The 26094-nt window shown below is 43.7% G+C and overlaps 1 protein-coding gene across 3 annotated transcripts in view; it reads right to left on the bottom strand.

Moving 5' to 3' along the window:
* Window positions 1-26094, bottom strand: part of DOCK3 (dedicator of cytokinesis 3) — a 1365978-nt gene that overhangs the window by 780917 nt on the left and 558967 nt on the right. For all 3 annotated transcript variants that reach the window (XM_085625129.1, XM_085625128.1, XM_085625127.1), the window contains exon 4: window positions 17567-17622. In XM_085625129.1, the coding sequence (XP_085481255.1) occupies window positions 17567-17622 (56 nt within the window). The remainder of the gene's footprint in view (window positions 1-17566; window positions 17623-26094) is intronic.

Consider the following 26094-nt stretch of genomic DNA (forward strand, 5'->3'; position numbering starts at 1 on the left):
GCATTGCGCGCGACCAGATGACCGTTGGGAAAAGGCACGATCAGATGGCTGGGACCGAAGGATGCCCATCTGCCTGCCCCAAGCCTTCGTGGTAGGGGTCCTGCCTGCCCTTGCAGGGCTCAGTGGCTCCGCTTTCCGGGGGCTCAGTTACCCTGGCTGGGCCTCAGGCACGGGGAGGCCCGCAGGAGCACTCGGGACCGGACGCCCAGTGTAGGACTGTCCAGGACCAATGGAGCCGTCCTGGGCCCTTTGCCCCACCGTGAGCCGGAGGAGGGAGCCCTGGACAGTGGGGCGGTGTTGTCCAGGCCCAGCCCATCTGGTCCCCGGCTGAGAACCGCCAGCCCGAGAGGGGTGTTCTGGCAAACCCTGCCCCTAGTAATCCGGAGAAAAGCTACCCCTCTTTCTGATAATCCGTGCGCACCGAGTGACGGAGGGGATGGAGGGGACCCAGGGCGTGGAGGCACCTGACCTCCTGGGGCCCTAGCTGTGATCAGGGAGGCGGACGAGCCCTCAAAGGGACTTTCAGGCCAGCCCAGCCATCTGGTCGCTCCATTGGAAAGCATTGCGCGCGACCAGATGCACAAGGGGAAAAGGCGCGATCTGATGGCCGGGACCGAAGGATGCCCATCTGCCCGCCCTGAGACTTCACGGTAGGGTTCCTGCCTGTCCTTGCAGGGCTCGGGGGCTCCACTTCCCGGGGGTTCAGGGACTCTGGCTGGGCCTCAGGCACGGGGAGGCCCGCAAGAGCTCTCAGGACCGGACGCCCGGGAAGGACTGCCCAGGACCGATGGAGCCCGTCCCAGGCACTTTGCCATGCCACGAGCCAGAGGAGGGAGCCCTGGACGAAGGGCAGGTGTTGTCCGGGCCCAGCCCATCTGGTCCCCGGCTGAGAACCGCCAGCCCGAGAGGGGTGTTCTGGCACACCCTGCCCCTAGTAATCTGGAGGAAAGCTACCCCTCTTTCTGGTAACCCCTGCACACCGAGTGACGGAGGGGATGGAGGAGACCCAAGGCGCTGATGCACCCGACCTCCTGGAGCCCTGGCTGGGATTGGGGAGGCGGACGAGCCCTCATCGGGACTTCCAGGCCAGCCCGGCTATCTGGTCGCCCCATTGGAAAGCATTGCTCGTGACCAGATGGCCGAGGGGAAAAGGCGCGATCAGATGGCTGGGACCGAAGGACGCCCATCTGCCCGCCCACGCCTACGCAGTCGGGGTCCCGCTTACACTTTGGAGGGATCGGGGGCTCTGCACAAGGGTCCCTTGTCCCGGTCAGATGGGCCCTTGGCAGGCTGCAGGATGAGGGTTCCCACACCCCAGACCCTGCCCAAAACCCAGGCCCCGGGCCCAGGCCCGGTCCCTGCTTCTCAACCCAGCCAGGCTGGGTGGATCTGGGAGCCTGCCCGGCCACGAGGGACCCCCTTCCCGGGCACACGGACCCTTGGCTGGCTGCAGGACATGGGCTACTGTTCCATACGTTTATTCCATAACTCTGTGGAACTCCACGGAGTGGTGCTACGCCAACTCTGCCCACCCCTAACACTAACGTCCAAAAACATAAAAGATGCAGCAGAGGGTTCTTATGCATAAGTATTATTAGGAGCACATACTTGCATAATAATCACAAAATGTTACAAAGTTCCATCCGGAGAGCAGTATGAGGGCTAAAAAGTCTAACGACGATGTATGCACATTATGGTAAAGAGGTGAATAAGGGGTAGATGTATATCTATCATGGAGGTGATAACGATTGAAAAAGCATGAGGGGGTGTCGGAGGTGAAGGGCGAGGCAGAGAAAGAGGCCCAAAGGGGTTTGGGGGTTGGAGGCCAGCCGCATGCTGAACATGCAGTGGAGCAACAATCAGAGATCATGTTTGTTAACATACGTGTTAAAGTGAGCTAAAGAGAAGATGTCGCTCTCTTACGGGCTGTCCCTTTGACACTTACCGTATCTACTCCAAGTGAAGAAGAATTGCGGTCCAGCGTGTTAAAGGTCGCCATGAGGTCTAACAGGATCAGAGTGGCCAAATTGATGCACCAAGATTGGTGCATCTTCCTGTGGATAATTTCTTTTTAAAAAAACACGTTTCTAGTACTAGAGGGATTTAGCCCTCGAGAGTGGTAATGCTAAGTTTTACTTTAGTTTTGTATTTTCTTTAAAGACAAAGTAAACTGTATAACTTTCATTGTGTGCTAGCCCATTGACAGGTCTCCATGCCTTTGAATTTACTGTTCAGAGATGTTGTTTCCCCAAGGAACTGCATTATGACACTTCACAGTATTACACCGTTCCTGTTGTACAATCTTGTATAATGTTGTTATAACCAAGTATGATAAATGGTCTCAACCCTGTGTTGAAAAAATACTTCAAAGTTAAATGTTGCTCAAAGTGAGCTAGCATGGACCTAAATTCATTAGTACTGGCAGCCCTGCTTCACCATTAAGCGGATATTCTGGTATTGGAGGAGCCAGGATGAACAGAATCAACTGAAGCTGGCAGATGTAACTGCAATGAATTAAGTATAATGCAGGAGAAAACAGTATAAATGAGAGAATGTTGATAATTCTGATTTCAAGAATATTGCACCTTAATTAATAATGATTTCAATCATGTTAAGCTCCATGGCTGGGAGCACTGAGGATTTTGGCTCAGCAATTCCTTCGTCTTATTTTGAGTCAATGGCATACTGGTGGACCTATGAATCTGTTCTACTACAAAGGCACTAGTTAGAGCTGGAGTCTTTGACACGCTTCAGAATTCTGCATCAAGGATGACTGACCAGTCCAGTAGACTATGTCAAAGACGGATGGAGTAGAGGTTGCAAGATATTTTGGCTCCACATTTACGGAGCCTGACCCCAAGCCACTGAATTCTTCCAGAAAATGAGGAGGATGAGTAATGTGATGTAGTCAAACCACATGAGATTTGACCATTCTTTGAAATGAGACAGGACTTCCATGAAAACGTTTTAGAGAGCCTGAAGGGACCTGAAGATAGCATTGTGTTAGTCTTCACTTTATCATTATTACCTAATGGTTCCCAAGTATCTCACTACTCAACCTGAACTAAGCAGTGCAATACTATACACTGTAACCCTGTTAGGCTGAATTCAAGTTTCAATAAGCTGTGTCCTGTCTTGATTTCCTGGATGAACTGCTTTTTGAATGAAGAGATTCCAACTGTAGAGCAACCTATTAATCTGTTTTTACATGAGGGCATGTTCATTTTTTCACTCACACCTGACTTGTAGCGCTATCCAGAGATGGAGGGAGCTTTGAAAGTTCATTCCACACTTTCAGGTAAAATGGGTTGCTTTTTATTTGCCTGAGACCTCTGGGTTGCAAACGATTATGGATGATCTGGTAGGGCGGAAATGAGTCCCCACCCTAGCAGGAAATCAATTGTTGGTTGCAGAAAGTGCTGAAGGCAGACTATTTAAAATGCCAGATCTTTAGCCTCGTACTAAAACAAATACATCCTTTGTCTTTCCTAATCTTGTTGAAGAGCCTGCTCCATACTCATGCCCCTCTAACTTGGGGCATAGTAGCCCTTGTTGTAGGTTTATAGACACATATGGCTCAGCTATCAGTTGACCTGAATAATCTACTAGCGGCATATGCAGTAAATGTGTATCTCCACGTTCCAGTCTCCCCTTCCGCAGATTTCTAAAACCCATGATCAATATCAATACCCAACAATTCATCTTCTCTGCGACAATTAGCCATTGTGCCATTTTTCAGCATTGGAGTTATATGTTTATGATCACCAACATTTGCTAACACTGTAGCTGCATGAAGCTGGGTATGTTGCAACCTAACCAAGATTTTCTGAGAGGTGGTTCTAGGCACAACTACAGTCAAGACACCATCAGACTGCAGACTAAGAAAGGTTAATAAACAACCCATGGCAGTAGGCCATTTCCATCTATGACCCCGGAAGCTAGAACAACATCCCTGTGACTATCAGGACCGCCCCAACACTTCTCCAGTTTAGAAAAGAGTTGAAGTCTCACCTCTTCAAAGAATGCTACATCATAATGCATTAACCATCTATGACCCATTCCTCCTTTGCTATGATACGATGTGTTATGCTTGTCTTTGACCATGTACAGTGCTCTGCTGCCTTTTGGCTAGATTAACAAAATAGAAATTCCGTATACATACTGTTGTGCCTGACATCCTTGGTGTAGTTTCCAAAACTTTTTGCCTCCAATCCCCCTGTGTTTGCTGACATCGTTTTTGCTGGCCTTAGAACTCTGTGCACTATACCTCTGCAAACCAGTGCTAAAGCGCTTGTGCTGTCTCCCTTAAAATGTTGAAGCTGGCTTCCACCCAATTGGTACATTTAGCTTACGTGTAAGTTCCTAGTAATGTGGTAATACCCAGGGCCTGCAAATGAAATGCCACTAGTGGGCCTGCAGCACTTATTGTGCCACCCACTTAAGTAGCCTTTTAAACATTTCTCAGGCTTGCCATTGCAGCCCGTGTGTGAAGTTTTTAATTACCAATTTTGACCTGGCAAACAAAACATTTTGCAAGACCTAAACTTTCCTTTTTTAATACATATGAGTCATCCCTAGGATAGGCCCTAAACAGTCCATAGGGCAGGATGCAATTTATTTAAAACGTTGTACATTTTAACCTATGTATGTCCTGGTAGTGAAAAACTTCAAAATGTATTTTTCACTATTGCCAGGCCCTCCTCTCCCATAGGATAACATTGGGTTACCTTACAACATATATTGAGTTCTAACTCTTTATTGGGAGCAGGTAAAAAAGTTGATTTTGGTCTCTAAAGAATTTCAATTTTAAACCTGCTTTAATGGCGAAGTTGTATTTTAAGTCACAATTCTGAAAATGCCACTTTTAGAAAGGTAGCATTTTCTTGTCCCAACCATTTGGTGCGTGCAGGCTGTATCCTGGGTCACATTACTACATGTAGCTGGCAGTTGGTCTTTGTGTATTCCTCCCAGACAATGAGACAAAGTGTAAATACGTGTTGGATAGGCCATCTCTGTCAGTTTGAGGGAGAGGAGCTGTCACCTACCACACTTGCACATCACAAAGGCTCTGCCTCGCTAGTCTTTTGTGCCCCCAGACAGGCCGGGATCAGGGCAGATGGAAGGAAATTCCAGACACCTCTTTAGGGGGAGGTCTCTAGATGCTTCTCCTACTTCAAAATGGGCACCAGGTATACACAGTGGATCCTCAGACCAACTCTTCAAATCATCCCTGGACCCGTGGACTCAGTAAGGAAGAAGGACTGCCTAGCTATGAAGTCTGCTCCGCTGATCTGCTTGTTGACCATGGACTGCTCTGCTGCCCAAGGAGTACTGTAGCTGCAGCAGGATTTTTTTGCTGCTGTAAGCTGCCCTGCTGAATCCACCTTGCTTAAGTGGACCTAGGATTCCAAAGAATATCCAAGAGTCAGTCAGATGGACCGCTGTTCAATCCACAGGGACATAGTAGACTATTCGATGTTGAGGCATCTCCAGGCATCTTGATGCAATTCGCCTATCAACTCTAGACCTGCGTGATGCAACTCATCCTCAAAGCATCTCAGCACAAGTCCTCGCAATGCCCCAGCAGCTTTTTTGCTGCTGACGCAGCACGATGCCAACACCGGCCCAGCATGACACATCTCATCTCCCGCGCCAATGCATTGCATTCCAAGTCTCTGCAAACCCCAAGGCAGAGTGTAGATTCTTTGTTCAACATTTGCTGTTAGTCACAAATCTGAAACTGTCACAGAAACGCGAAATGTGAGGCCAATTTGTTCGTGAAGCAAACTTTGAGGTTTTCATGGAATTATGAATAATAAAATATCATTAGCAGTCATTACTCTAGTTTTCAGAAATACCCTGTTTTGGTAGGTTCCCAGTGTACCAAAGGAGCAAGGGCCCAATTAGAGCACCTACACATCTCATTAAAGGCCTTTGACAAAGGACCTTTGGAGAATTTTCAGAGGTTGCATTTTTTTGGCCATTCGCTTCCTGTGTCCTGGTCCATGCACACATGCAGAGCCATTGTTATTGGGAGAAGCATGGCGATGCATAATGGTAAGACATATGCTATTATCAATTGAATTTCTCTACATTTTTGCCTTCCTGTTATGTTACTTTCAACAAAGAACACTTTTTGAAAACACTGGCCCCCACCATCACCTGAAATTAAGGGCTATCCAAAGTTCGCAGTGCTATACATATCCCATATCCCTAAACTAAGATTAATGTGTACATTTAGAAAATACATTGCTTTTAATTCATACTCAATTTCTATTATTTATGTCTTTCATTACTAATTGATACATGGCCAATACAGACAGAAAACTCACAGTGAGCCTTTTCTGGCTCTAGGTATTGCAGGTTTCTTGACAAACTGCAGATGTGTTATTTTTGTATAAGCAAAAGAGACTAGTAGACGTAAAGTCATATTACTTTCAAATATTAGCCTACCATGTCAAAAATTACAAATTTAAAGCTTGTTGCCTATGTCTCCATTTTCAAAATTTCATTCACTAGTTTTTATTTTAACATTTACTTTCTCTAGGAAAATATTGACCAGTCTACACAAATGACCACATGCTCAATTCAGAATTTTGTCTAGCTTTCTGAAATGTATACATTGTATGGGTTTCATACCGGTTTACCCCCAATCTTTTACAGGGGTTAAATGTCCAAAAATAAGGAATATGGACTAATACATACAAAATGTCCAAATAGTGGGTAAAAATATTAGTTTGATTCCATCCTATCTACTTCAGAATGATGCAAATGAGAGCAATTAACACAGCAGACCTTTTGTCTTCACTTCCAAAAAACTCATATTTCTCCTCACTTTAGACACTTCCAAAAAACTCATATTTTCCCTCACTAAAGGCTACTTCAATGGCATCCCATAATCAAAAGACATGTTTTCAAAGCCCTTTGTGTCATGAAGCGAAATATTATCCCCATACTTATCATAAGCAGTTGCAGTTTGCAAAATATACTCCTATAAGAACATTAAGATCACAAAAATCGAATCCACTAACAATTTTGCTAGTCTGAGGCGGGTGTGACTGTTCTGTGTTTGCTCACTGTCAAGGCTTGGAACTCCTAGCCACTGAAATTTAGAACCGCAACCAGCAATCTTCTCTCATTCTGAAGGCTTTTAAAAATACATATTTTCTTTAATCTTTCATGACTACTCATGTTTGATTGTGTGACTCCTGTACATGAATATCTGTTTTGACGTTCTACAGATTAAATAAAATACATCTAAATTGTTATGTTGTACTGCTGATGCAGTGGCGGTTCACTGCACACTATGCACTTTAAACACTGTAGAAAATGTTTCTCATGTGTTATTTTTCTGTCCAGCCTATGTTACCTCGAGGAAAATATGGATTAAACCAATCTGTCTTAAAATGATAACTACAAAACATCTGGAAGCATTAAGAATCTTAAAAACAGATACATCTCAGCCTATAGCTTTTAGTCTTGGTAGATATCTATTTTGCTGTAAACCTAGTACACAAGGGAAAGGGTTTGAAATTTTAATGGATAGATGATTAATTTTATTACCAGTTGTATCCTTATTTGTTTTAAATATATATATGATGAATTAGAAATGTATTTAGATGATATATATTGTATTATGCTTTAGTATGATTGTTGGTTGTATGCTTTTTATGGTTTTTAACCAAAATAAAAGCTATTCTACTACAACAGACTCCTTGATTTTAGCACCAGGATGCTGTAAGGGTAGCTGTCACACTACTCTTCATAGAACTTACCATAAGGGCTCTGGAATTTAACTAAAATCGTGTACCAATGCATTACAACAATATCTATCTACCTTAGGAACTCTATCAAGAGACTTCACTGAAATCTAGGAAACATACATACCACTGCCACATAAGGGACAAGATGAGTGTTCTATCCCAAGAACATAGGATTGAAGCTCATGAGCACAGGTACAAGGAGGGTAGAGTATAATCACAGTCAGCATTGTATAGGGTTTTAAAGAAGTATTTAAACTTTGCTCTCTTTAACAGATACTGTGCAAGGTTTTTCCCACCCATTCTCTTTGACTATCTTATGATCCAATGCTCTTCCTTTCAGTCTCCTTGTCCCAGTGACAGGGCACGTCACGGTGATTAGTTCTGTCCTTTTAGTCTCTCGGGGAAGGGCTGTGACCACGGTTGTGAGAAGCCTATGTCTTTGCCAGTTGAAGAGTCAGTGACATTCAGGGCTGGGTCTACAGAAAGGCAGGTAAGATGGGGCAGAGACACCACATGAAAGGCATGTGGCTATTGAAGGTTGGAAGTCCTGGGAACAGCTACTCACATCTCGGCTTTTGTCTCTAACATCAGAGAGAGTTGAGGAAGTGTCAGACAGATGGTCGACTCATGCTTCTAAAGGGTTAGGTCAGCGCCAATCAGGTGCCGGATATGTGCCTCTCAAAACTGTGAAGAGACTGTGACATGCAAAGCTGGGGTTCTGAAATAAAACAATACCAGCATGCCACTCGACAGCCCAAAGTTTATGTTTATAGTATCTCAAGCATTACATTTAAGATGCTCCTAAATCCTCTCTAGCACATGCACATCACAGTGATGGATGTAATACTAGGAACTCTGCCTAGGATCACTCTGAGAATAAGAGAGCCTCTCCTCCCTCTCACATACCGACCGAGATGTAGGACGCCTTCTCCTTTTTGCTAGTGGATGATAAATCAGGGCTCTAAGAAATATGCTCTATTGAGGGTCGAATGAAAGCAGCCGCGGCAGGTAAGAGTGGTGGAGCGGTGGCCGGCTGAGGGGGGATTTCGAGAGACGACAACAAAGGAAAATTAATCATTTATTTGATTTTCCCTTTTGGCTGTCTCTCGAAATCCCCCACACCCCCACAGCCAGCCCCTCCGCCCCGCCGCTCTTACCTGGAGCGGCCACAGCTGAATGAGAGTCACAGAAATTGTTGTTCATCAACAAAATGAGTAAAGGCCACAATAACAAAGCTAGTAGTAAATTTTCGCCACTATGACCTGCCGCTTTAGTTGTCGCAGCAAATGGCCATAGTCGGGGCTTTAAGTGGAATGAAAAAACTACGGGGTCTCTTAAAGGTGCGTGGCCAATTTAATTAAGGGCATGGCTTAAACATATGCAATCTAAAAATCTGTGTTTAGCATAGGGTGCCACCTGACTGGTATTTTGCTGCTTCTGTCATAGCCTATAGATATATAATACAACAAGTAACATCACACCTATAGCAAGTCAGGGCTATTGGCTTTGCCAATGGTTGTTAGTTCTGTAAGATATATAAACTATGACTTCATTGTATAGAATATTGAAAATTCTTTGGTTCTGAAATGATGAGACTGTGAAAGAACTATAACGAGTCTTTTTGACAATACCTCAAGTGAATGAACGGTGGTACTGCTGCAGAGTTAAGATTGTTTTCTTTTCAGCCTGAGGGTAAAAATGGAGAGCCCGATTGAGACCCGTCTCAGCACCTGCTTTTTAGAACTGCCGGTGCTGAGTTCCAGCAGGATCTGGCCCACTTAAAGCCCAGGCCACAGCAGTGACTTTGCTGCTATGGTAAAGCAGCACCCAACCGGCAAAATATCTGCCTGCCTGCCGGTCCAGAAATCCTTCCACCGCAGGTAAACAAAAATATAGTGCAACAGCCAATCTGCAAACTTCATGAAGAACTCTCTCATCACTGTACTCCTGCATCAGTCACAAAGGGCCATCACATTGCATGCGTTACAACGCATGCGATTACAACGTGGTCGTTACAACAACCGCATTGTTACATCGCAGTACCATTACAACGCAAGTCGTTACATTGACTTGATGTAGGGGGCGCGCTAACCTAAGGAATAGTATAATTTACTATTCCAAAACCTTCCCTACTGTTGCGCACCGTGGAGTTGGAACAGTAAATTATACTATTCCTAAGTTCAGGGCGCCACCTACAGCAAGTCGATGTAATGACTTGTGTTGTAATGGTACTGCGTTGTAACAACGCAGTCGTTCTAATGACTGTGTTGTAATCGAAAGTCCTATATTCGTCACAAAGACCACAAAGTAGCAGGCCAGATAGACACCAGCATGTTTTTCCAGTTGTATCTGCAACAGATTTACCGTGGGTGGTGCCAAGGCTCCGTCAAGTCAAACCTAAAAGGGAAAATGTTTATGAAAGTGGGAAATGCATTACATAAAATGCTGAAACATCAATATTGTAAGAGCTGTGCGGAGGAGGTGCAGAGAGACCGAAGGACTCTCAAGAAATACGTGAAAAGCAACCATAATGAGTACAAAGGCTTCTAGAGTGTAAAAACGACTGCAAAATAAATGTCCAAGACGAGACCTGCAACACAATCTTCCAACATTTGTGGCACCACATGAGGGGCGGTAGGCAGAAATGTCCTCGGATAACAACAGTTATCAGCACCTGCTTTTCCAATACCAATGGAATGTCACCATCAATGGCTAGGTAATAGGTTCTGCTGAAAATACAGAAATATCCTCATTGTTTAAATGGATATGGATAGGAATTTAGCATGCAACTTCCATAGCCCCTGGTAGTGAGAGCATATATACAAATAAATGTGGGTGCGTGTGATCTCCTCGTGGGCTGCACGCTAGATTATACCTTCAGAACTTGATGTGCCGTCATCAGCGGCGGCTCCTTCTCATAGCGGAGGAGCGCCACCACACCTCCCAGCGGCCAAAAAATGAAAAGTAAAACGATAATAAACCCTTGTTTATTATCCTTTTATTTTTTCTCTCTGAGCTGAGACTTGGGGGCAGAGCCAGGGTGATGACAGGCTGGTGGAGGCATGTTTGCACTGCTATTCAGTCTGCATGATAGCCTGGCCGGCTGTCTCAGGCCGGCTAATCCGTCATGCGCACTGAAACTCTCTCCAATCCGAGCTGCATGGCTGGGTTGAAGAGAGCAGGCACAGGCTCCCAGTCTAACTAGCAGTGCCTATCATCAGCTCTCAGGCCAATCCTGACGCTGCTTTCAGCAGCATCAAAGCAGAGTCAGGATTGGCCGCAGTGCACTCTGGGAGCCTGTACCTGGAGAAAAAAGGGGGGCGATGCGGCAAGTGTTTTTTTATTTTTATTTATTTAGTCCGCCCACAACCCCGCACCCTCCCTGCCCTCCGCCTTCCACTCTATCAATACACCGACCACTGCTGGCTGTCAGGACCAAATCCTGAAAGCCCCCATGGGCACATTGTACTTGTAGCCTCCTGCAGTGCTGGCCTGGTTTTAAAATGTTTGCAAGAGATGATTTGGGTATGCAGTCCATCAGTCACTGGCATTCATATAATCAGGTATTTCCCTGGTTTGGGACTTAGGGGAAGAGCTAGAGCCATGAGAGTTATTTTGCGAAGGCCCATGGCCACCGCTGGTGCCTTTGTCACTTTTTACAGCTCCATGGGGTTTACAGCAGGTGGTTCAGAGGGGGCATAAGCAGAGAGCAAAAGAGGAGGGAAAGAATGATAGTGGGGATGGAAAGAGAGCAGAAGGAAAGAGAAAGGATGGAGAAAGATTAGAGAGAGAGGGCAGACACAGGATGGATGGAATGATAGAGCAAGAGAGAGAGGAGCGCAAGCATGGACATTTTTACCATGGCTGCTTTTGATCCCAGCATTGCACCAGATAAAGTAGGGTCTAAAAACTAGAGTTCCTAATTACCCCTTTATTTGATTTGTGACAATTGTGACATTTGAGTCAGGCATAACAGTATACAGCACTCTAGCAGATGTAAATATGTCGAAGAAAAATCCAGCTCTGGAGTTGTCTACTGAAGTGCACGGACAAAGAATGAGGTGACCTCTGGAACCTGCTGTCAAGGCAAAGTGACACTAGGACCTTGCAGGACAGAGTTCTCACAGATCCACAGTTGGAAATTGGACACTACTTCCTGCGGGGATCAGGGAAAAGCAGGACTGAAGGGGAACAGGGACATGGGGCATGGGAAGACTAGCTTTCACAGAAGTAGAAGAGCACCTGTTTTGGAGAGGGCATTACACAAATTTAGCACATACGGTACTTGTGTCCATGTGATCTGTTCCTGCATTCATGCGATCTGAGGTCACTATACCTGCCTTAGAGTTGGAGGCTCAGTCTAGAATAGTTAGGCCCAGCTGCATCACAGTTTGAGGCTTGAGTCTACCACCACTTTATGTAGGCTATAATGTAATGCATATTTAGCCTACCACCAGTGATTGTGGCACAAGGACATCTCTGCAGGTCTTTAGGCAGTCATCTGGTAAGCAATTATAATTCACCATTCAAGGGCAGTGGTTTGTGTACACTGCTCAACAGATACAAATCTGTACTGTTTGGGCGTTGACTTTCCAAAGGCTAGAAGCTCAAGGCTTGAGAGCTTACTTAAGAGTTTTGAAGGCTTTCGAATTCGGGCACAGGATGATACTAAGTGATAACAATCAGAAAAGAACAATGTCCTATAGGAGCAATAAATTTTAAAGATATAGGTCTTTATTTACAACAGCAATTGATGAAACACTTAAAATTAAGAGAGCCGTATTAAAGTTGCTGATGTTTCTGACACTGACCAGTTTAGTCATAGTCTGTACCATCTCTAGAGCAACCAATTGTTGCTCTGGAGATGGTGCAGACAATTATTCTAACAAGTAAGGGTAGACGGATGGGATGTTAAGCTTTTTAAAATCATCTTCAGTACAGTTAATGTTTATTCTGGTTGAAGACATCAAACACCATCATCATTATCAACACTGTTAACATTAAAATTAATAATCTCTTTTGCTCCATATATTACTGGGGTCCTATTGCCATTTATGGGTCGGGTACTCCTTTAAAGCAAGAAAATATATAAAAGTTGTTACTATGCTATTCCCTATATTGGAATCACAATTAGCAATATAGCATAATTTGGTTTCCTCCAATGTGGTTGCTCACTTTACTGTTTTCCATTAATTCACACACATGTGGCTTCGTATAGGCCAGCAGGTTTGCAGCTGAGCTCTGAGCCGTGTCTCAGTAGAGTGCAAGGGGCACCTCCATGAGTCCATCCTCCTGCAGAGACAGCATGACCGAGCTTTGCTTGGTGAAATCTCAGGTATCGGAACCTTGATAAGCAATACCACTTTGTTTATGGATACCTCCAGAATCAAGGTTCTTCCATAAAACACTGCAACCAACACTCCTTTGCTTCAGTATACACTGTGATTGCTTAACCCCTTCTGTGCCCATGACGAGCTGGACTCGTCATGGGCCGCGGTTGCGCTGTGCCCATGACGAGTCCAGCTCGTCATGAACCGCGCCCGCTAATGCAACGCCCGGCACAGGGCGGGGAAAGGGCGTGGCACACAAGGGGTTAAAAAGCACGCCTATAGGAGCTCATCACTTCATACAGAAAGATGAAGTAAAATATCATGAACCTGTTCAGTGCCCATGTGACATGCAAAGAAGTCCATGAGCTAGTTTTGGCAAAACTATGTTTCTTTTATTCCACATGTGAATTCAAAAAAGGTCTAAATTAGCATATAAGCTGTAGACAGTACAGCTAGTAGTTATCCCCTTTGTGCTGCAGATGGTGAAGTATCAACAAATACATGTACACAGACCCGTCCTGAGTCTACACACTGACGTAGATACAGCCCAGGATCACCAGATTCAACATTCATTTCTACTGCTTCCATTTCAAAAAGGAACTTGGAACTGATGGTGACCCAACTAGACTTGAGACTTGGCAACATACCCATACAAAACACTGGGATCACATTTAATCGAAACTAATTGAGCAGTGCTCATCCTTTACCCCATCATGGAAAACGCATTGTAATAGAGCACACAGACTATGAAGGTAAAGAGCCTTGTGCATCTGTCAGAATTGCCCAGCTGGAACACAACTCCCACACTGTTTCAAAAAACAAATAAATACATTGGTAAAAAAAACAATGATTAATTGGTCTCAAATAAACACTACAACAAACAAACATGGCCCAACAATGTAATATAAACTTCATTCCTGTTGGCAATCCTCACAAAAATGACCAAAGGCATCATGCAACTGATTAATCTTCTTCACTACCTTAGCTGCTGCTTCATACAGCAACATGGGTTGCTGTCACCAAAGTCCCTATAACTAACAGAATGCATATAATAATTTATTTGCAGGCTTCTCCCTTATGACCAGGCAGAGCAGAAATAGGCCAAGATCAGGAAAAAAAAATGTTTATTAGCCCTGTCCTTTCTTTGTATCTCAAGGCAGGGACATCTTAAGGATTTTAGGGGCCCTGAGCCAAACATATTTTGGGGGCCCATGTTCAGAACATCTCTGAATTCATGGTCCAATTTTAGCTTTTTCGTGGCCTTTTTGGCCAGGTCACTGACACTGCAGGCCCACATCGGTACAAATTCGAAATGTGCTTCCATCTAATATTCAGGGATAGTGATTGTCTTTTAATATTTTAATATAGCAGCAGCTCGCTAATATTATTGGAAATAATCTCTGGAAGCCCCTGCCATTTCTCACATGTGAGGTCCCTTTTTGATCTAAAAGGAACTTTTTAATGGTTGTTGCATGGTATTGAAAAATATACACATTTTGCTACAAAATGTAACAAACTCCCACACATTACCTATATTAAAGAGCTCACTTTGCCCATGCCTTAAAACGTCTCTGTCTCAAGGTCAAGAACTGGAGTGAGAATGGCTTGCAATGAATGAACATGGAGAACCCCACTATATAGACATGTCTCGTTTCCTGAGTAGAACATACTTATTCAGCAAATCTCTGCCAGTTGTTTGAAGAACAGAGCAGCAGGAAAGTGTGTTAAAATCCCTCCATTAACCCTTGACCTGCTCCAATTAAATCTTAATGGGGTGCAAATATATCTATATTCATGCACACCCTTGCTATGGGTGGGACTGGACCACTGGGGAAAAAGGGATTTGAATCCTGTGAGCTTAAACAGGAGTTGAGAGAAATAATGAAAAGTTACTTGAAAGAGCAAATTCAATGAACGGGTACAAAGAAGTGTGGTAGGAGCAAGAAAGAATGTGGGAATTATTCTCATAGAAAGTAATGACAGACCTATGTAAATTATATCAAGTTTCCTTATAAGCACTGGAAAAACACCGGCACCATGATTATGTACGAATAAAAAAAAAAGGATAAGCACAGATAACCAATGATTCTGACAATTTTTGGAAGCACTGAAAAGCCTAACCGAATTCAATTGACAACAAATTGAAACTGAACACAGGAAAGTCTATTCATTAATTTGTTTCATAGTATATGCAGTGTATCATCAAGGTAATAAGCCTAGATTTCTGGACCATATTTTGCTTTTGCCACCTATTTTGCAGCCTATATATTAAAGGGAGCTAGCACTAAACATTCACCCATGCTTTTATGAAATTGGAAAATAGCAATGTTAGCTGGAGTTACATTTTTTTGCTGCTTTTTATTTTTTAGATCTAGCCAACAGATGTTGGACACCTAATCCTTTAGTAATCCAATATGTTGCCAATTCTAGGGTTTTACTATTGATCTTAATTGGTCGAACCTACTCTAGATTCACTTCTAGGCATCTAATTATACAAAATTCCTCGAAACAGGTTATAAGACTTTGCAGTGCACTAGAGGTTATGTCAAAATGACAGCAATGTTGGCAAACAAGAAAAAGTGGATTGTCTTTGATCCTGTTATAGGTATGTTAAGACTCTGTATCTCTCAGATTGTCCAAATTTGGTAAAGAACTAGGCCCCTGTACACAAGATAAACTTGCCTATTACAAGAAAGAAACAATTGAAGTAAACAAGCCTAAGGCGAGGGAGTAAAAAAGATGCTAATTTGGGCAAAAACCCAAGTGTGTAATGAGCACCCAATTTAACAATTACACCAAACTTTTGATATTTTTTTGATTTATTGTATATAGACATTCATTTATATTTTTTTTATATAGACTTTTTCTTCTTTATTTAAAATACATTCATGTGTCATTAATAATGCTTTTTTGCATAAAAAAAAGTTTCATATAGTACAGGTGTCAAGAGAAAAAATGCAACAGGCGTTGATGTGACTGAGCTGAAAAATTCAATAAACATACACAACTGATATATATTTTGAATTGTAAGCCCTGATTTGTTTAGATCTAATAAATCATATCAATCATTGTAACCATTTTCATCTATCCTGTATGGACAATTGACACAATAGAATTATGAAACTGGCGGTAGGTAGCACAGCTTGTCCACCAGCACATTAATATACAAAAAGAGCGCAATGGAACATATGACTGTACTCATGACAAACATTTATGTTCATTATTAGTATTTGTGGACCCCTAAACATCAGGGGCCGCATTAGATAGTGTGTCCCAGTGATACAACAGGCGTTTGCACCCGCTTTCTGTACCCCTTGGGCACTTTGGTATTATAGAAGGGGCTGCAGACGCTTGTGCGGCCCCTTCTCTAATACCGATAGCGCTAGTGCACTTAAAGCGCCACTGCTATCTTCAGGGTGCATACCCTCATTTACATGGAAGTGAGGGAATCACTTTGCCTCTGTGCCTGCGGTGTATTACAGATGAGGGCGCAGAGGCAAAGACACTTCCAGGAGGCGCACTGACAGTGCGCCCCCTGAGAGCAGCCCTCTGGAGAGGGGAAAGGGGGTCCCATGGACACCCAGACATCCTCTTGCAGGCAGGTGAAGTCACTGAGTGCACCCGCCTGCAAGGAGATCTCTAATCCCCTTTAAATGGGCAGGTGGTTTGCCATCTGTACTGTGAAACACGGAGGTGCTGCTTCATAGCCGCTCTGTATTTCACTTGAATACGCTGCTCCCAGGGCAGCACAGGTTCGCAGCTGCCTTGGGGGCAGCTCTTTCTGTGTAATAAGGTGCACTTTCTCTGTTTGCCCCCGGTGCACCCGTTTTAAGGTGCATCAGGTGCAAACAGGGAAAGTGTGCCCTAATACATATAATGCCCCCAGATTTCCTTGATCAGAGTATTAAATGCATGACCCACAATATATGAGGTCATTGATACCAGATCTACCTGGACACCCAGGTGGCACCAAAGAAAGGAAGTCGGGGTAGTTGGATGACACAAATGCCATATCTTCTATGGCTGCTCTTCTAGCAACCAAAAAAGGATCCATATAGGCAGTTCTGCAATGACGAATAGGAGTAGGCGTGCCGTGTATAGAGTTGTCTCCTGGCACATGGTTGTCTTGATACCTTATATCAAGGCATGTGAATTTTGGTTGCAAATCATTGTTCCCATGTTTGTCAGAACTGTTGGTTGAATGGAAGTAATTTTCACTATATGTTGTCAAATGATGTCCTGAAACAGGATGTCCAGAAGGCATGACAATATGTGGCTACTTTAGCCAGATATATCCCGCCAGAGTATTTTCAGCTTTTGCATAGGTCCCTCCACCATCAGAGCAAGCTGTGTATGTGAAAATAGCAAAACCAATGACAATACCATTACCAGTAACACAATTAGGGGGAATCACTTTCTGAAGCTACAAGAAAGTACCTATATTCACCCACAATGACCAATCATGAAACTTACCCTCTGTTACTGACAATCGCCTTCTTCAGGTGTATATAGCTGGCCGGAAAGATCCCCTGGAAAGAGAAGACGTTACAGGCATCATTACAATAGCACCATCAAACAACACTCCCAAAACATCATCAAGTAACACATCCTAAAACCGAATTCATCCCATTGTATTATGTTAGAAAAATAGCAGTAAGTTGTCCCTTTAATTTAGACACTGCTAATTGTAGCAGGGAACACAATGTCCTGACAATTTGACAATGATTGGAGGACTTATTCTATGGTACTGGGAAATGAGGATAGAAATTGTGAAATTGTATACATTATAAAATGAAGACAGCCACTCCAGTTAATGTAGGCACCCCCAGATTAGACTGTCAGACTTTGATCTCATTGCTTTGCTATAGTGCATCCCCACCGCACCCCCAGGAGGCGTGCTTAGGGAAGGCATCTTCTACATTATATTGCAATGTAGGCAAGCGGTCAATGCAGCAGAAGCATGTCCTCCCATTAACCAAGGGTAGGCAATCTATCAACCACCTCATGCCTTTCTGCATCCCCTACCTATGCTCCAATACCTACCATGAGAAGGGATTGATGTATTACGACGTCCATTCTTACTAAACACGTCCCTTACAGAAAATCATAAATCGGTGGTACATTTAAAGTCTGCCTTCCCCAAGTACTGAGAAACAAGGCAGTTCCACCATATTACACTGAGCAAACAATACCCAAGGGTAAATAACGCAAAAGCACCACCACCAAAACTATCGGTGACAAAACGTTACCTTTGCAGACTCAAGACCACGTGGGGTACAGGAGTGATGTTAAAAAATTATGTGCATTACCTCCTCGTCTATCTTCCTCTCCCTAGCCCAAACTGAACGAGGTTTGATTCACTTATCCAAATAAGAAACGGAAGCATTATAAAAGTACAAAACGTTTCCTGGTCCCTAATATAGGCTCCTCCCACATACTTTAAAAAAAAATGTATTAGGATTTTTCAGTTAATACAGTATATTCATAACAGCAGTAAGAAGCATTTTAAGCAAGGTACAGTACATGTGAACATTCTGCATATTGTCTGGATTAATCCGATATATCTTCTGCACAGCATAATAGTGTAGCGATGACAACACATTTGCATGCATTCAAAATTTGTTTTGAATAGATCAGGATTTTCTTGTAAATAGAGAGTGAGAGGTTCCCAGAAGTTAGAAGGCTTAGAAGCACCTGGCAATTCCTCAGCGTATAGGAGAAAGTTATCACTACAATAAATAGTGTCCGTTATCCATCGTTCTACAGTAGGTGTTTGTTTACTATCCCAGTGCATGGCAACTCTTCGCTTTGCCATTAACCCCTTCCCCGCTCATGACGGAACCGCTCCATCATGAGCCACGGTTGCCGTGTGCTCATGACGGAGCGGTTCCGTCATGCCACGACCGTTGGCGGCCTCTCCGCCCACGCGGCGCTGTTTCCCCGCCTGTGCGGCGGGACAGCGCAACTGGGCGGAGTCATGACGGAACCGCTCTGTCATGAGCACAGCTCAACCATGGCTCTTGACGGAGTGGCTCCGTCATGAGCACAGCGCCACCGCGCTGCCCCCCCGCACCCCCCAGCGCTGCGGCGGAATTCCCGCCGCAGCGAAGGGGTTAATAGCATTATTGCAAGTAGTTTTTTCTTTGAGGATTTCAAAGGTAGTGGGTGGCTCAAAAGACATAGTTGTGGTGTGCAAATTATTGTACACAACATTATTTTACCCAGTAAACAGACCACATGTTCCCAGTATAGTCTAATCTTGTCACAGTTCCATGCTAAGTGAATGAAGTCAGCTTGATCTAGCCCACATCGTTTGCAGTGCGCACTGTCCCTTAATCCATATATATAGAGCTTAAGTGGGGTATGGTTGGCTTGATGCAGGTATTTATAGTGAATAATCCGTAGATTTCCGTTAGGTGTTAATAGTTCAGTTAGGGAGCAACACGTTTTCCAGTCATCATCAGTTAAAGGGGCCTCCAACAGGGCACTCCACTTATCTCGTGCTTTATGTGTTTGCGTCAATTTCCATTTGTATTTGGTTGTAAAGTTGTGTCACCATGTGAGTGTGATGCTTTTGTAGTGAGTTTAATGTGGGAGGTTCATCCGGGTACGTGGGATATAAGACCTTAATAGCCGCCCGCAATCTGTGATACGTGAATTTGAATAACATTGACTGATTGGTAATGTATGCGAGGTCATCTGGAGTGATAAAGGTACCATTGGGGTAAAGGTCTCCCATTGTTGTTGTGCCTACTTGCGTCAGGAGTGTCATGCTGCTTCTTTCTTGCGTGACTGACAAATTTGGATGTTGTGCGAGAGGCATGCTTGGTGTATAAATGGGAGCTTTCTTAGCAAGTTGACTAATTCGTTACCACCTATGCCCCTAATAGGGCCACCTCGCCGAAGTCTTACCATCATTAGAATCTTATATTATAGCCTTATAGCCCGCCGTAGCGAGCTATACCGGCTGTTAAAGGCCCGCTGCAGCGTTAAAGGCCCGAGCCGAAGGCGAGGGACTTTAACAAAGCAGAGGGACTTTAAAAGCCGGTATAGCCCTGCTACGAAGGGCTATAAGGCTATTAGAACATTCTGCCACTAGAGGACAGAATGTTCCAACAAAACAAAGCCTTCAGGGAGCGCGAGGGGATTGAAATGCCCTCGGGTTCCCTGAAGCCTTTGTTCACAGCCAGAGCTGTGAACAAAGACACATTGGAATGTTGGTGCTTAGGGTTTATACCAGCCATTATAAGCCCGGAGCGCTCCATTGTTTTCAATGGAGCTCCCAACATTCCAATGTTCTAATATGTATTATTGTTATTGTTCCACAACTCATTACAGATGGCACATTCCATAACAGCATTGCACATAGAAGCCTGCATCTAAACACATAGGTTGACTCAAAACAAATATGCTGCTTATGTGCCAAATTCCGTATGTATTGATTAGTTTATGGTGTTGTATAACACAGGGTCTGTCTTTCAGACATCAGAGCATTTTATGTAAGTGAAGCAGCACCGGAAGTTAGCTGTAAATGGTGGTACATTGACTTTGCTTGTCTTTTCGTGATTGGTGGGCACAGTTTCAGTATCAACAGCTCGTGTGAAATTGCTCACATTTGGAAGACGAGTACTTGCAGGATGAATCCAAGCAAGGTATGTATACAAAAGTCTAACTAGAAAAAGATGCAATCTAAGAGGCTGATTTAAATTTGGGTGGACTGAGTTATTAATGTTGCCATGGCGGAGTACATTACTCCCGCCATGGTGAAGTCACTCTGCCTGCCGCTGCAGACATCTCCTGCATTTCCAGGAACTGCCGTCACGGTGGTTCCTGGAAATGCATTCCAAGTGTGATGGATGCTCCATTAACATGGCAAAAGCCATACATCAAATTTACAATGTTTTTTATTTAAAAAAAGAAAAATTTCAAAGCGGGATTTTCTTTTTGAAAATAATAAAAATGCAGTGAAACCCAATGCTTGGAAACATTCCCATCTGGCGTGGGAGTCATTTAAAACTTTTCACTGCTCCTTATCACCTCGTTTTTCATGGCGGTGACTGACAGTGAAAACTGGCCATGTGTCCGCCCAATCTAAAAATGGCCTCAGACACATGACCCACCTCCAAAGGTCCTTACTCCATTGGGCCATGGGAGGTGTGTGTGTAGGCGGCAGAGAGGGAGCAGTCTCTGCCGTCTGTACACTTAAGGTCCGCCTGACTCTAAATGAGGTAGGTGTACTTTCAGGTTGGCTGGACCTGTACTCTGTTGCCATTGCGATGGAGTACCCTTCCCCCAACATTTAAATCGGGCCCTAAGACTCGAGAGAGAAAATTACACAGGTTTGTGGGCATGGGAAAACTGTACATTCCGTGTAAAGTACGGGTCGGCTCATTCTCAGGAACTCCACATGTCTATGCTCACATACTAAAATCTTTGCATGCCTCTAGTTAGAAGATGTCATACGGAGAAGGCTGAGCAGAGATACACTTGCCTCTGACTAGAAAGTACTGCAAAGAGTGTGAACTAAATGTGCCAGGTAATAACCTGATTTTCAGACAGTGACGATTATGGACATGCATCAAGAGATGATCATTCTTTCAGGACTTGTGAAGAAACTTGAGTTTGGAGGAGCTGCACACTATACATGTTGCATAGATAGCTTTGCGGCTTGAACATAGTTAAGAGTGTTCTAACTGAGAAAGCGCATTGTTGCTTGAAGTGATTAGGACAATCGTCATGGAAACAAAGGTCATGAAGGTAACTTTGTCCCACACTGAATCCAGAGACATGTTGTCACAACATGGTGATGATTGTTTACAATAAAATTGAGTCTGTGCAACAGATTAAAATCACAAAAAAGAGCTTTGCCCACAACCATTCAATGCATATGAGCAAAAACAACTGTTTTGCTGACTTCAAGTCTGCATAGATTATCACTACAAGAGGAATCTTACAGAACCTAGTGCCTGCAGAATGCACTCAAGGTGCCCCGGTTAACGAAAGCTTTAGATGTGGATATCTCTGATAGGTATCTCCAATGGGTATATCTTGAAAAGTCAAAAGAACCCACCTTGGCTCTATTAATGCACACAGAGATCATAGTAGAAGGAGATGGTTCATCCAAGTTTCATGGGGAAAAAAGATTGTTTGAACTGGGCGTGACTCGGAGCAATTTTTGTGTATCCCTTAACCGGGTAACCTCCATCTTTGAGGAGAATGGCTTTGGACATGGTGCTGCAGTGGTCTCCCAGATTCTGATGAACTTGATACAGTTTCAAAATGTACTCTGCAGAATGGGCCCACAACAGACAGTTTCGTTGAGTCACACATGATTAAAAAAGGTTCTACTCTTGGTTGCAAAACACAGGGAGCTGGTATGGACTGGGAAGTTATTCTGCAGATAGAATATGTAATGTATGTGTGGGTCATTTGCAGAAAACTGCTTAATCTCTAGCACTGTGCTGTAGCAAATTGTTGTATATGAAGCACCCAGGCTAGAATTATATATCAATCTATTTGAGCTGTGGCACACCCTGAACTCGGTGAGCCTGGTGCAGACCCAACATAATGCCTGATTGCACTAAATAAGATGCTGTAGGCACAAACTCTAACAGATAGCACATGCACTGAGGAGAGACCATTGGTAAAACATGGAGCTGTTGTTTGAAACTGTAGCACCCACTTTCACAGGAGGCAGAAGGTACCCCCCTGCAGGTGGGTGCAGTGTGTCACTCCACCCACCTGCAGTTGGATTTGTCCCTCTTATCTTAGTGTCCCCCTCCCTAAAAGTGCCATCAGGGACCACACTGATTGTCCTCCACATTTATGAAGCGCCCATCCAGTGCACCTCCAGACAGCTTCTTTGCCTTTGCACTCAAGCCTCAAATATGGCGAGGGTGCAAAGGCACATTGTTTCCTCATTTGCATGTTTTTCCCCCCATTTATATGAGGGAACTACAAATTGTTCTCTCACAAATGCACAATGTACATTGGCACAATCCATATTAAAGAAGGAGCGGCTCACGCTACTGAGGCCTGTTCTATGACATCAATGTCCCTCTAGGGTGTAGAGGGAGGCGCACAACACCCATTGCACCACCGGGGCACGTTCTGTAATAGGGCCCTGATGTTAGAGGTACTCCTGCCACAATAAAATGGGTTTGTTATTCAAATACCTAAATTAAAACACAGGTCTCTAGGGCCATATGTAGGTAACATACTATTTACCGATTCATAAATACCGAATTTTACCGATTCGGTATTTATGAATCGGTAAATAGTATGTAGGTAAACAATCGGTAATTATTACCAATTCGGTAAATATCGGTATTTATGAATCGGTATTTACTGAATCGGTAATAATGCATCCCTTCCCATTCATTCCTATGGGCCTGGAGGCCCATAGGAATGAATGGGAAGCCATTTACTATTACCGATTCGGTAAATACCGAATCGGTAAAAGGGGAAGCATAATCATGGGTGGCAGGGTGGCACATTGACACCCTGTTGCACCCCTGATTCGTGCATGTGTGCACATGTGGCGCACATACATGCCCTGGGCATGTATGTCTGCCACATGGCACTTTTAAAGCAGCCAAATTTAGCTTTTTGAAAGGTATTCGTTATTTAACATCAACCTGTAGTTGGTGTTAAATACCGAATCCTTACTACTGAAATTCACTCACTTGAGTGCTCCCTACATATGATTTAAAGATTCGGTAATTTACCGAATCTGTATTTTACCGATTCGGTATTTTACCGATCCCTTACCGATTTGGTAAATTACCGAATCCTTAAATCATGCCTCCTACATCTCAAATGCCTAAATACCGGTCGGTAACGGGATATTTACTGAATTTCGGCCGTTACCGACCGGTATTTAGCTACCTGCATGAGGCCCCTAGAGTTTCCTACCCTGGTAAGCCAGGCTTCTGTAGCATTTGTCATTTGAGAACAGAGATCCTAAAGCTTTCCTTCAGGAAAAGTGCTTTGACCTTCATGAAGTCATGCTGCTTTGACTCACATCCCTCACTCTGATTGTGAATTTGAATATTTTCTCTGCTGCTTGGTTTTCCTCTCCCTGCAGCTGTCTCATGACTGACATTTCTGAGCCTGACTCATCTGTACAGTCAGTTTTCAGACCAGAAGGACTCCGTAGCTTCTATTCGCTGCACGGCATGGGGCACAAAGGCAGTGACTGGAAACAAAAGCGAGGAAAGATGGCTAAGTGAACAGTGATTCCCTTAGTCAAGAGGTCAGCTAGCGGGGCATCGCTACAGGTAACTGAAAAGTCAGAGGAGTTCGCTGAAACCCTTCTGCTTTAGGATAATTGAAGAAGAGTTTGAAAGTTTGTGGACAACTTAAGGCAAAGGACCCATGGGCCGCGGGAAAGATTGAAAAAGATTAGCATCTTAAGTAGTGGTGCAGCTTAGTGTAGTCAGAATTTGAAGTAGTCTTTGGGGATACATTGATGAATTTTTAGGGGTAAATGTTTGAATTTGTGTTTTTTTGGGGGGAGGGATTCTGCATTTTATCCCTAAGACTCTGCTTTTGCTTTTGCAGAGCTCTCACTGTCAGTGCATTGGTGGGAGGAAGGTATCTCCATAAGATTACATCCTTTTGACATACAGCCAACACAGAGTTCCCTCACCAGCTTCATTCTGATTGATCTTTTTGCTGCATTGATTCTTAGATCACTCCATTTGATCTGGTGGATTGAGGAGGTGGATATGTATGGAACTACTCTGCAATGCCTCAAATCATTTCTTGAGAATTTGAGGTTTACAGTCAGGTTACCTTTGCATAATTCAAAAATATAAATACATACTTACATACATATATTTATATACATCTATATGTATATATAGCTCCAAAAGACTGTTACGAGCACTCACAGGGGGTATAATCCAAGTCAGGATTTATTCGCACAGAAAATAAACGAACAGACACGTTTCAACGGTACACCTTCCTCAGTGAGAAAGGCGTACTGCTGAAACGCGTTTGTCCGGCTTTTATCTGTGCGAATAAATCCTGACTTGGATTATACCCCTTGTGAGTGCTCGTAACAGTCTTTTAGCTTTGCATATTCACGAGTCTGCCCTTGTGAACGACGCACCCGCCAGCGAGTGCAGGGGCATCTGGCAGGTTTGGAGCTTTGATATATATGCAACCATTGGCCGGATTGTCAGAGGATTCAGTTTCAAAATTATCTCATAGGCTGATGGCACCCAACCTATTCTGCGGTTTGATACGCTTGTGGCTGAATAAAAGGAAGATTTTAATAACTGATCAGTAGCAGTCGGGCTATGGATGCATGTTATCTTTCCAAAGACTGAATGTTTCAAAGACAGAAAAGTTTGCCTTTGGTAAAAAAAACCTGAGGGCTCATTCATTATGACCCGCGTCCCATGGTTTCCCGACTGTGGTTGCGAAGAAGGTCAAGAGCCTAGGATTTACATTTGATATGAAGCTTAGTCTTATGGCATAGATAAATGCAGCAGTAAGTGTCTGCAAGTTTCTTAAAACTAAATATGTTACACAGTATTTTTTTAAAATTCTAAGTAGCCTAAGAGTATGCTGGGTAGTGCGCTTAAGTCGCCCCCTTTCTTGGGTTTTAATCCACCTCCCCCTCTTTTAAAAGTATGTTCTTGGAACATAGTAGGATTGAAGTCCAAAAGGAATGGTGTGAGGTGGCTGGATAAGCTTACAGAAAGCAACATAGTGGCCTTAAAGGAAACGTGGGACACTGAAAGTTCCTTTCCTATTGATGGGTATTCCTCTCTTTAAAGGTGCGTCTCCATCAACAAAATGGTGTGCCAAGGGTGGCCTTCTATCCTTGTTTCCTTCAAAATCCCTTGTACTTTGGTTCTGGTGGAAAGTAAATCACCAAACTTGCTGGCTATTGAATTAAATAAATAAAAAGGAATCCCTCACTGTTGGTGGTCAATTTGTATAATCCTTTTAGTCGGGCCTCAGAAACAGAACATATACTTGCATTGCAA

The sequence above is a fragment of the Triturus cristatus genome, chromosome 9, assembly GCF_964204655.1.
Source record: "Triturus cristatus chromosome 9, aTriCri1.1, whole genome shotgun sequence".
In the NCBI taxonomy this organism is placed as follows: Eukaryota; Metazoa; Chordata; class Amphibia; order Caudata; family Salamandridae; genus Triturus; species Triturus cristatus.